Source organism: Hyaena hyaena, unplaced genomic scaffold (assembly GCF_003009895.1).
Source record: "Hyaena hyaena isolate Hyena2069 unplaced genomic scaffold, ASM300989v1 scaffold_4, whole genome shotgun sequence".
NCBI classification, from domain to species: domain Eukaryota; kingdom Metazoa; phylum Chordata; class Mammalia; order Carnivora; family Hyaenidae; genus Hyaena; species Hyaena hyaena.
Genome location: NW_024080636.1, coordinates 5,698,237 through 5,709,872, shown reverse-complemented (window position 1 = coordinate 5,709,872; position 11,636 = coordinate 5,698,237). Strand labels below are relative to the sequence as shown.

General features: G+C 62.8%; 1 protein-coding gene across 2 annotated transcripts in view; it reads left to right on the top strand.

Annotated features, from left to right (window-relative positions):
* The window catches only part of WNT7B (Wnt family member 7B), a 50,622-nt gene that overhangs the window by 31,060 nt on the left and 7,926 nt on the right, over positions 1 to 11,636 (top strand). For both annotated transcript variants that reach the window (XM_039237408.1, XM_039237405.1), the window contains one exon: positions 10,657 to 10,928. In XM_039237408.1, the coding sequence (XP_039093339.1) occupies positions 10,657 to 10,928 (272 nt within the window). The remainder of the gene's footprint in view (positions 1 to 10,656; positions 10,929 to 11,636) is intronic.

The window sequence follows — 11,636 nt, the reverse complement described above, 5'->3', positions numbered from 1 at the left end:
AATGTTTTATTTATTTTTGAGATAGAGACAGCGTGAGCAGGGGAGGGTCAGAGAGAGAGGGAGACACAGACTCTGAAACAGGCTCCAGGCTCTGAGCTGTCAGCACAGAGCCCGACACGGGGCTTGAACCCACGATCTGTGAGATCATGACCTGAGCTGAAGTCGGACACTTAACAGACTGAGCCACCCAGGCGCCCCTGAGGCGAATCATTTCTGTCCTACTGTCCGTGTGCTGTAGGTGGGGACACTGAGCTCCCAGGAGGCTAATGTCATACCCAAGGTCACACACCACTAAGGCCTAGAGATTTGATAATTAAACACAATTTTTTAAATGCTTATTTATTATTGATAGAAAGAGACAGAGGGTAAGTGGGGGAGGGGTGGAGACAGAGGGAGACACAGAATCCCAGGCAGGTCCAGGCACCGAGCTGCCAGCACAGAGCCCGATGCGGGGCTCAAACCCACGAACCGCGAGATCATGACCTGAGCTGAGGTCAGTTGCTTAACTGACCGAGCGCCCCAGGCGCCCCAGGCCTGGACACGTGAACCTGGCGTCCAGCGTTGTGCCCCAGCAGGGGTCTCCATGGGGAGCGTGGCCCCGGGAGGCAGGGGCGTCCCCACACACAAGCCACTGTTGATTTGCCACAAGCCAGGATGAAGGAACTTTCGAGGGTGGTCTTCCTGAGGCTGACCTCCCTAAGAAGAGGGGCTGCCGGAAGCCAGGACTGCAGGGGAGGCCCTCCCGGCCTCCCCAGCGCTCTGAGTGGGGGCGGAGGCTCCTGGAAGGCCGTCCCAGCCTGGGACACAGATCCCGGGGCTCGGGCTCCTGCTGCCTGGCGACCCCCCCGCCCAGCTGGGGCATGACCCACCTCAGGGCTGCTGCGTAGCGTGTGAGGGCCTCGCTGGGTCGGAGCGGGGGCCTCGGGCGCTCAGGGGCTGCCGGCGTGTTGGGACCTGGCCGGCTTTTTTCCAGGGCTCTGTTTATGACAACGGCAGGGAAGAACTTAGTGTGGAGACACTGACTCAGCTGCAGGTGAGCGGGGTGGGGGCCGGGGTGGGGCCAGAAGGAGACAGAGGGACAGATGGGGACACAGGAGGAGAGAGAGAGAGAGAGACCGAGAAAGGAAGACGGAGACATACAGGAAGAGGGAAAGAGAGAGGGCAACAGGAATACACACTCGCGTGCGCGCACACACACGCACACACGCTCATGCACACACACTCACACACACACACAGGCATGCACACACGCCCACAGCAGCACAGCCCTGGCCCCCTGCGCAGCCGCGCCAGGCCCCGGGTCTAGGCCTCTCTGAGATGGGTAACGAAACCAGCCCAGGCGCCTTGGGCAGGCCCTGCGTCCCGGCTGCTCTGCGCCCTCCGTTGTTACCTAACGCACTCATGCTGCCCGGGACCCTGCGAGGTGGAGGCTTCCTGACCTCCATTTAACAGGTGCAGACGCAGGCACGCGGGTGTGGGGCAGCCTGCCCGGCCGTCACGGGGCAGAGCCCAGATCCGACCCAGGTGGCCCGGGCCAGGCCCCTGCGGAAACCCCAGGCCAGGCCGGGGCAGGGGAGGTCGGTGGGTCGGGGCTCTGGGCTTCCCATTCTTCAAATGCGCAAATAGGGTTTGGGGCCTCGCGGGGCTTGGAGGTGTCTCTGGGCTCGCCTGGCACTCACCGTCCCTGCTTCCCACAGGAACCCCCCTGCCCCCGCGACAGCCTGAGCCCCGTGTGTGCCAGACACACCTCAGGCAGGGAGTTCGATGTCAGGGCCGGTGGCTGAGCCCAGTCTGGGGCCAAGGGGCCAGGGAGGCTCGCTAGCCCCACCCTGGGTCCCTGGGCCTCCCCCCACCCCCAGCTCCTGTGCTCCCTGAAGCCGGGACACGGGCACTGCACCTGCTTGCCTGGGTGACGCCGGGAACTCCCGGTTTGGCCCCGGGTGTCTCCTCACCTGCCTGGCCTCAATCTCTCCACCCATAAACTGGGTATGAGGGGCAGTACTCTCACCCCACTTCTAGGCTGTGGGTGGGCTGGGTGGGAGTGGGGGCTCAGACGCACTCACCGGTTGGTACTGTCCCGCTGGCCGGGCCTCAGGCCTGGAGGACTTGGGGACCGCTCCCTCCCACGTCCTTTCTCCACCTCAGCCCCAGCAGCCGCGCCCTGAGGCTTAGAACCCACGGCACTGGCCTCACTTGTGTCACACGGGGAAACAGGCGAGGAGAGTCCAGGATTGCGGAGCGTCACCCAGGGCCCCCGGCCCCTCTGGGTTGGCCGCCGTGATGGTCCCAGGCAGGCCTTGAGTGCCCAGCGTCCCCTGCCTCCCTTCTCTGGGCCCTGGGCACCCCAACCTGCCCGTGGCCAAGGCGGCTCCCGATTTCCCCGAGACCTGGTCCTCTCCACCACTCTCTTGGTCACATCCCCCCAGATGCCCGGGGCCCACACCGGAGCCTTCTGGACTCATCTTTCCCCGAACAGTCCACCTGCTAGACGTGTCGGCTCCACCCCCAGACTGTGTCCCAACCCCGGCCATCGTCGCCTCCTCCACCTGGCAGGCCACCAGTGTTTCTTATCCAGCCCCCTGTGCCCTGCTCCCACTGTGCTGCCCAAGTCAGCCCGAGGGGCCTTTTTAAAAGTTGGTCACAGGGGCTCCTCTTCTTCAAGTCCAGCCCCCGCCCCGTGGGCTCCCCGAGTCAACACAGGGTGGCCCCCTCGTGTTCCACACTCCCTGCGGGGTCGGACCACTCACGCCCTTCTAGTTAGCATTGCCGCGGCCTCTGCCTGCACGCTGTTCCCTGCACCTGTTGTGCATGGCTCACGTCTCTTGTCACCCCTCCCCGGTCACCTCCCCCCGTCTCCCGTTCTGCTGACCCTCCGTGGTTCTGACCTGGGCCCCTGTCTATACTCTCGGGGAAGCCCCTCCCAGACTGTCGGCCCCCTGGCTGTGCTCTTGACCTTGCGCCAAAGGCCTCACCCCCAGGGCTCTGGGGGCTTTGGCCAGGAGGGCAGGCTGTGGTCAGTGCTGAAGGTGCCGGATGGTAACAGAGAAGAGAGCAGAGGCTGACGTTGGCCAGCCCGGGTCCCACGGGCACCGTCAGCGGGACGCGAGGCAGAACGGTGCGGTTCCGCTGCCTGGCAGATGGGGGGTAGCCTGAGCGTGACTTTGGAGCCCCAGGTCAGATCCCAGCTCTGTAGCCGGCCTGCTGTGTGACCTTGGGCCACTCACCTGCCTCCTCTGAGCCCAGCATCCTAACTCAGAGTGTTAAAGTACAGGACAAGCCATATGCAATCCCCTAAAAGCCAACAGGTGCTGTATTTTTTATGACAGCCTGTTGATGTAGAATTCACGGACCCCCCAATTCATCCACATGAGTGTACCGTCCACGGTTTCGAATCTGGACGCAGAGGTGTGCACACACCATCACCACCAACTTTAGAACATTTTTATCACCCCGAAAGGGAACGCTGCACCCCTCAGCTACCATCCTCCAAGCCCCTGGCCTGTGATAACACTCATGGGCTTCCTGTCCCTGCAGACCGGCCCATTCCGGCAATTTCATGTCCCTGGGATCGTACAGCATGAGGGCTTTTGGGGCTGGTGTCTCAGTATGTGTTTGCAAGGCGCCTCCGTGTTGTCCATGTCGGAGTCGTGTCCTGGCTGAGGACTGTGCCGTCCTGTGGCTGCACCTCCTCTCATTCCTCCGTTTGTCGCTGCTGGACATTGGGGTCGTTTCCACGCTGCGGCTGCCGTGAATCACGCCGCCCTGTTTATGTAAACTCTTGTGGACACACGGGTTCGTTTCTCTTGGGTCTGTACCCTGTGGGGGAATTTCTGGTTCCAAAGTAATACTATGATTAACTTTTATTCTTTGTAAAGCTTATTTATTTTGAGAGAGAGAGAGAGAGAGAAAGCACGCAGGGGAGGGGCAGAGAGAAAAGGAGAGAATCCCAAGCAGGCCTGATGCGAGGCAGGATCCCACGAACCGTGAGATCAAGAGGCGGACGCTCTACTGACAGGGAGCCGACGGTTTCCCACGGGGCTGCCGTGTTTTACGCTCCCCTCCCCGCGACGGCATGTGAGGGTTGATTTCTCCGCATCCTCGCTTACCCTTGTTGGCCTGACTTTATTTTAGCCACCCTGGGGGGGGGGGTGAGTACCTCACTGCGGTTTTGATTTGTGTTTCCATAAGGCCCATGACGTTGAGCACTTTTCGTGTGTCATTGGCTGTTTTTAGGTCGTCTTTGGAGAAACGTCTCTTCAGTCCTTTGCCCACGTTGAGTTGGGCTATTTGCCTTTTTGATTCTTGCTTTGTAGAAAACGCGATACTTTTTGACAACGGGCAAGGGCAGGCGGGCCGAGAGGCGGGCGATCTGAACCGTGTGGGGCACAACCACGGGACTCCCTCACACTCACGGGAACCGCGTCCACGCGTAAGCCTGGGCGTGTTCGTGGCCACACGCGTGCACACGGAGGCGCCTCGCGTGGCCTGCCCCGGGACCTCCAGCACAGTGGCTCAGCCATCTTGGATCAATTACCTTCATTTTGCTGGTGGGGAGAAGGAGGCAGGGCCTGGTCTCCTTGACTGGTCCAAGGTCACCCAACGGGCCACTTGTAAGGTCTACACTTGAACCCCAGGTGTCAGACTCTGAGCCTCCCCTCTGGGACTGTGTGTGACCCCAGACTGTGGGCCTCACCTCAGTGACTTGAGAACCTCCGGTCTGGACTCCCTCACCCCCTGAGCCGCTGTGTGATGTGGGCCTCGGGCTCCTTGCTGGGGACAGACGGATGGCCTCAGCTCTGAGGTCCCAGATTCTCGGCTCTCCTTCTTCCTCTTCTTTTTTTTTTTTTTTTTTAATGTTTTTATTCATTTTTGAGAGACGGAGAGACTGTGTGAGAGAGAGAGGGAGACACAGCATCTGAAGCAGGCTCCAGGCTCTGAGCTGTTGCACAGAGCCTGACATGGGGCTCGAACTCACAAACTGAGAGATCATGACATGAGCTGATGCCGGTCACCCAACTGACTGAGCCCCCCAGGCACCCCTTGGCTCCCCTTCTAAGAATGAGCCAAGTGCCTTTCCCACCTGCCTCCCCAGGCCTGCAGTTAATCAGGTCATTACGAGCTCAGTATGCCAGGGCCCTGTGGGCGCCGGGAAGGGGCAGGTAGTTTGAGCAGGCAGTGAGGGGAACATACGGGGCATAGGGAGGAGGGCTCAGCCCCCAGCTCTCCCCTGGGGGGTGGCTCTGCTCTGCCCAGCTTTCCGATTTCTCGGGATGCACATGTGTCTTCTCCGGGAGCTGCTCGCCGAGATCTGCCTGGTGTCCAGCGTCCGCCTTTGGGTCAGGGGGAGGGGATGACAGGATGGCCTGGGTCCTGCTGTCCCGGGCAGGCGCCCTCGCCCTGGGCACGGTGGTCTGGCTGCCATCGTGAGGGCATGGGGCAGGCAGGAGGCTGTCCTCTCTGCGCCTGGCACCCAGCAGGGTCAGTGCAGGCTTGACTTTGAACAATCTATAGGGAAGAAGGCATAGAGCTGGGTAGTCCCCGAGGGGGCCCGGTGCCTCAGTTTACCCATGTGGCAGTGGTTTCTGAAGACTGTGCTCCTCCAGATGTTTTACCCAGAATACGCGTGGAGAGGGCAGCGGGGCAGGCCCGACTGCGCCGGCCCCAGGGAGGGAGCCCAGGGCTTTACCTGGCCAACCCCGGCCGCCTCAGGCCTGCTCGCCGTTTGCTGATGGTGAGTGAGGGCAATGGCTGCTTGTCCTCTTTGCTCACGGAGCTGCTCCTGGGGCGTGGAGCAGGTGAGAACTGTAAGCCCCCTTGGTAAATGGGGACACGGGCTCAGAGAGGGTTTGTGATTTGCCTGCAGTCACACAGCAGGTACGGCTCCTGGTCCAGTGCCCTCCTGCTGTTTCACCCTGAGTGTTCTTGCCTTGACCTGCCAGGCACCAGAAACAGATTCTGCCCAGGAAACGGCCGGCCCTGCATCGGGGGGCTGTGTACTCAGGGACCCGCCCGGGGCCCAAGAGGCCGCAGATGGGGAGTGGCCAGCGTGCGGCCTGCCTGTCTGGAGTTTTCCAGGGGTCCGGCTGGACACGGTGCTGGCTCTGGTGTCTGAAGGTGCAGGTCCGTGCAGGGGAGGGGAGGGCTGGGCTTTGGACCGCAGGTGGGCCTCCCAGACGTCTGGAGACTGAAGTGTGCCGGATCCGAGGAGGCCACCCGTGCAGCCCTGACTCAGCTCCCACCCCGGACACAAGTGCTGCGCTGAGGGCCACTGCCTCCCCCCCAGCCCGTCACCCGGAGCAAAGCGCTTCCCGCCTCGAGGCTGGCTCAGTGTCACCATCCTTGAGGTGGTCTGAGCAAGGGGACTGATTGCACAGGTTGCTGTGCGGAGAAAAGAAGGCAAGTGTGGAAAACGCCCAGTCCCAGACCTGCTCGCGTGCGGGGCTTGGGGACGATGCTGGGGGGACACAAAATAATCAGACAAGGGTCATGCCCACCACGCCGAGAGCCCACGGGCACCTGGCAAGAGCCCAGAGGAAGGTGAGGGTGACCTCACCCTGACGGCGTCCCGGGAGCAGGGGCGTCCCAGCTGTGTCCAGAGTGCCGGAAGCTGCGTGGGGACTCAGGGACCTGGGTGGGCATCACGGAACCAGGCCACTCCTCTGATCGATAGCGGTGGTGTGTGGCGAGTTGCGTGTGTCCCCAGGCAGGCAGGTCATGTGGCCTCGCAGAGGATGGTGGGCGGGGCTGGCGAGCCACCAGTGGTTGCTGAGCTGGGCCCGCGGGTGTGAGGGGCTTCTCTCTAAACCCACAACCCACCTGTTCTCACCCTGAAGGCGGATTGCAGGCAGTGCCCTTGGGGCTGGTGGGGTGGCCCCCGGAGTGACCTCGGGAGGGGACCGCCCCCCATCCAGGTCTGTAGAATGGCACAGTGGTGCCCCCACCCCCGAGGGGCTGCCGTGGGAATTACATGAGGCGCCTGTGCAGAGTGCAAGTGCCACCAAGTCCCCGATCCAAGGTCCATGTCACCTTCCGTGATTCTCCCCAACCTACCCCTGACTCCCCATCACACCCCCTTGTCTTCATGGCGAGACGGAGGGTTTGGCTCATTAAAACCAAATAAAAAAGGAATTAGCGGGAGTGGCAGTCCCATGAGTAACCGATGAGTAACTGGGAGTCTGCGTGGGGCCTGGGTCTAAGGCAGGTGACGCCAGGAGCTGGCACAGAGGATGGAAAGGAGGCTTTCGAGAAATGTCCTCCAGGCGCACCGGCCAGGCCTCTGGGCCTGCTTGCCTGCTTGGGGACCTCAGGACGGCAGAACGTGGGAGTCACCAGCCCCCAGGTGGCATGTCAGGGGTGGGGGAGGGTCGGGTGGCACGTTCCGGAACGCCTACGCCATCCCGGCTCAGGCAGGGCTTGGTCGTGGCCCTTGGAACCCCGTCGGCCGGGCCTCCCGGTGCAATTGCACAATCCTTTGAGATTCCTACCCCACCTCCTGGGCGCCTCGTTCTCGACGTGCCCTCTGCGTGGCCAGGTCCCGCCCTGCGTTCACCTGGCGGCCACTCGCTGAGCCCCAAGTTCACAGACGGTCCAAACGCCTCCCCACGGGGCTGCGTGTGCCTCTTCTGTCTTTGCTGCCCAGAGTCCCTTAGCTGCGAAGAGACCATGCTGAGCCCCAGGCCCCGAGGCCCTTTTCTGCCGCTCTGGGCTTTGATTCCACTGCCTGCATTCAGATCCTGCTCCGGCCGCTAACCTCTAGGTCAAAAGCCTCCCTGTGGCTCAGTCTGCTCAGCTGTGGGCGGACTGGGGACGGGCCTGCCTCGCACGACGGTCCGGGAGCTCAGTGAGAATGGACGTGGGGGTGAGGGTGCGTGCGCGCCGGGGGGAGCTGGGGGTGAGCCGCTCTGCTGACCCACTTTGCTGAGAGCCGGCCCTGAAACCCAAATCCCTGGCACCGGCCCTGGACCAGGACAGAGAGCAGCGCCACTTCATGGGGTGTCTCCGGCTGCCCCCAGCCGCCTCCCCCAGACCTCCACGGCCTCTTGTCTTATTCTTGAGCTCATACTACTAGCACCAGATCAGTAAACTATTTTTTTAAAAGTTTTTATTTATTTATTTTGAGAGAGAGAGCAGGAGAGGGGCAGAGAGAGAGAGAGGAAGAGAGAGAATCTCAAACAGGTTCCGTACCAGCATCACTAAGCCTGACTTGGGGCTCGAACTCATGAACCAGGAGATCATGACCTGAGCGGAAATTGTATGCTTAACTGGCTGAGCCACCCAGGGGGTCCTTTTTTTAAAAAAATGTTTATTTATTTATTTTGGTGGGGGAGGGGCAGAGTGATTGAGAATTCCAGGCAGGCTGCATGCTCAGATTGGAGCCTGACTCGAGGCTCAATCTCATGACTGTGAGATCATGACCTGAGCGGAAATCAAGACTCGGACGCTCAACCGAGCCACCCGAGTGCCCTCCTTGGAGGCACCTTGGACCTTTGTCCTGCTGTGCCCACTGCCAGGAGTGCACACGCCCACCCGCATACACACACACACACACACACACACACACACAGGACGATAACTCTAACTTCTTGTGAAGACTCATTTTACTTAAGGTGTTCGTCCCCTCCTTCAGGAAGCCTTCCCTGACTCCACCCCTCACAGAGGCAGGTGAGGACATCCTTTGAGGTTCCATGATGCCCAGTGCCCCTTCTTACAAAGCTCTATGGCCACCGCCCCTCCTGGAGCCCCTGAAATACTTTCCCTTGCTCTCCCCTGCGGTGTGCGCCTGTGTACCCGTGAGCTTGTTGGCACGCCTGCGGGTGTAGACAACACTGACACCAATAGCAGAGAGTTTGATAACCACTTCCCACCCGACGCCCTTCCCTTCAGGTGGCCTTGACCTGATTTGGAGCTGGGGAGGGCGAGCCCCGTATTCTCCCTGTCCTTGACTGTGTGTCTGCCTGGGGGCTCCCAGCCAGCCAGGGCAGGGCTGGGGCTCCTCGGTGCCCCTCGAGAGCGCCTGCGCTGACGGATGCTTCCCATGGTAGCAGTGCTAGGGGACAGCGCCGCATACGGTTGGTCGGCGGGCCCAGGTGGTGGCGTGTCGACCCCGGGCGGGGTGGAGGGCCAGTGTGGGCAGGAAGGGTCCGAGAGGCTGGATGGGAAGACAGCGGCAGCCCTGTGTCCTCTGCAGACCCAGGTCTTGCCGGGGAGGAGGGGATCCCCAACGCCACCCTCCCTTAGCTCTTCTCAGAGGAGGACATTTTCAGGAAGCTGTGGCTCATCCTTGGTGGCAAAGGTCGACCAAAGCTTCCTCGGCCCTGGGTCTCTAAGACCAGCAGGTCCTCAGCCCGGATGGGAGAAACCCCGGGGGGGCGGGAAGGTGAGGAGGTGGACCCCAGAGCGCACATTCAAGGCCAATCACACAGCTGGCATGCGGGCTGCGCTTAACGGATGTTCATGGAAAGGACTTGACCTTCGACCCTCTCTGAATCTGAGGCCATCACTCCAGCCCCCGATAACAGGGACAGCGGTCAGGCACTCGGCGGTGGGGGGGTGGGGGGCTGCTGGGGCTTTCCGATCACAGGCACAGGCTCTGAGGGACTACAGGGGGCGTCCCTGAGCTCCACGTCCACAGCACCAGCCACTGAGGACCACGCAGACCTGGCCGTGGCCTGCAGAGAGCCCCGGAGCCCACAGGCAGGAGAGGCCGGGCCAGGGCGCCAAGATGCCCAGGGCCCAGCTAGAGCCCGTGGAAAATAAAGATGAACTAGCACTGGACCCTTCCTTCTAGGGGGCTGTGGACCCCCCTGCAGCTGGGACAGCTCAGCTGCAGGGCTGACGGGGCAGACAGCATCACGGGTGATGAAAGAGTCCCATCCGTGGCCGGTGGAGGTGGGTAGCCTGGGCCCCCTTCTGGCTGGCAGTCTGCAAAGGCTACCTGGAAGAGGAGGCATTGGAACCGGTTTTGGAAAGTCATGAGGATGTGACAAGTAGGGAAGGAAATTCCACTGTAAGATCAGGAAGCCCCCAGGAGCACGCGCACGAGCAGCACCGGAAGGAAAGAGACGTTGCTTTGGGCCGGGGATGGGGAGAGAGGGGTGGGGAAGCCAGCTGGGCTGTGACTGAGGGCCTTCCTTGCTCAGGCAGAGGGGAGCAGTGAGGGTGCAGGGTAGACGTGCCCAGACCGTGCTGTGGGCCCCCTGGCTGGTGGCTGCGGGTGGGGTGGGCAGGGAGGATAGCACCCAAAGTCTGGGCAGTTCAGGGGGGGCATCTGAGCCAGGCAGGGGTGCTGGAAGAGAGGAGGGACCCAGGAAGCCGGGGCCTGGTGATGGGGTGACGGCGGCAGCAAAGAGCCTGGAATCGGGTGGTGAGTGGGTGGTGGGTGGGTGTCCCCGGAGACCAGCGCTGGGAGGCGGGGAGGGGGCGGGCACAGATCCCAGTGCCCTTCGCAGGCCCTGCCCCTGCTCTCCCCCAGGGTCGGGGCGCTTGGCACAGGGAGAGGAGGTGACAGTGGTCTCGCGAGCCATAGGCCTGGCGCTGTCCTGGCCACAGCCCTGCAAGAGGGGTTCCGCCCGCCCCGCTCTGCTGAGCCCGGAGCTCGGAGAGGGCGAGCGCCGAGGCCGGGGTCCTCACCGCGCTCCCCATCCCCTGCCCCTGCAGGGAGCCGGGAGGCCGCCTTCACGTACGCCATCACCGCGGCCGGCGTGGCCCACGCGGTCACGGCCGCCTGCAGCCAGGGGAACCTGAGCAACTGCGGCTGCGACCGGGAGAAGCAGGGTTACTACAACCAGGCGGAGGGCTGGAAGTGGGGCGGCTGCTCCGCCGACGTGCGCTACGGCATCGACTTCTCCCGGCGCTTCGTGGACGCCCGTGAGATCAAGAAGAACGCGCGGCGCCTCATGAACCTGCACAACAACGAGGCGGGCAGGAAGGTAGGGCGGGGGCGGGGCGGGCACGGGGCAGGGGCCAGGGCGGGGCGGGGAGGGGGCAGGGCGCCTCACGTGGGCTCTCCCTGCCCTGAGCCTCTCCTGGGGGGAGCCCTTGGGGGCCTGAACCCCGCGGGGTGGCACTGGGTCTGGCTGACCCCTCCGACCCTCCCAGCGGCCTCACTGCTCCTATTCCAGAGGTATGAAGACTGAGGCTGGGAGTGGGGAAGTGAGGCACACAAGGCCAGCAGCTGGCGGGTGGCAGGGCTGAGACCAGGGCCCGGTGTGGGGGCCACCATCCCGTGTCCCTGCTCTGGTCCCAGAGGGGTAGAGCCAGCACACCAGGAAAGCTTCCTGGAGGAGGCGGCCTCGATCGGCTCGATTGCCCTGAGAGAGCAGCCTGAGGAAGGGTGGAAACTGCAAGTTGGGAGCTCTTCAGGAGCAGCACACAGGGGGCGGGCGCAGCGCGGTGGGGCAATCACGGAGGACGCTCAGGCAGCGCCACACTGGGGCAGAAGTCAGGGTGAGCCCGGCCCCGCCTCAGGGAGATGAGGGCCCCAGATACTGGGCCGGGAGGAGCGGCCGCCATGGCGGCGAGATGGCCCAAGATAGAGCGGCAGCCGAGCGGAACGCTTTTCCAGGCCTGGTTCCCGCCCTGCAGCTGCCGCCGGGGCCTGCGGGTCTCTGCAGGCGTGGGGACCACAGTGGGGGCCG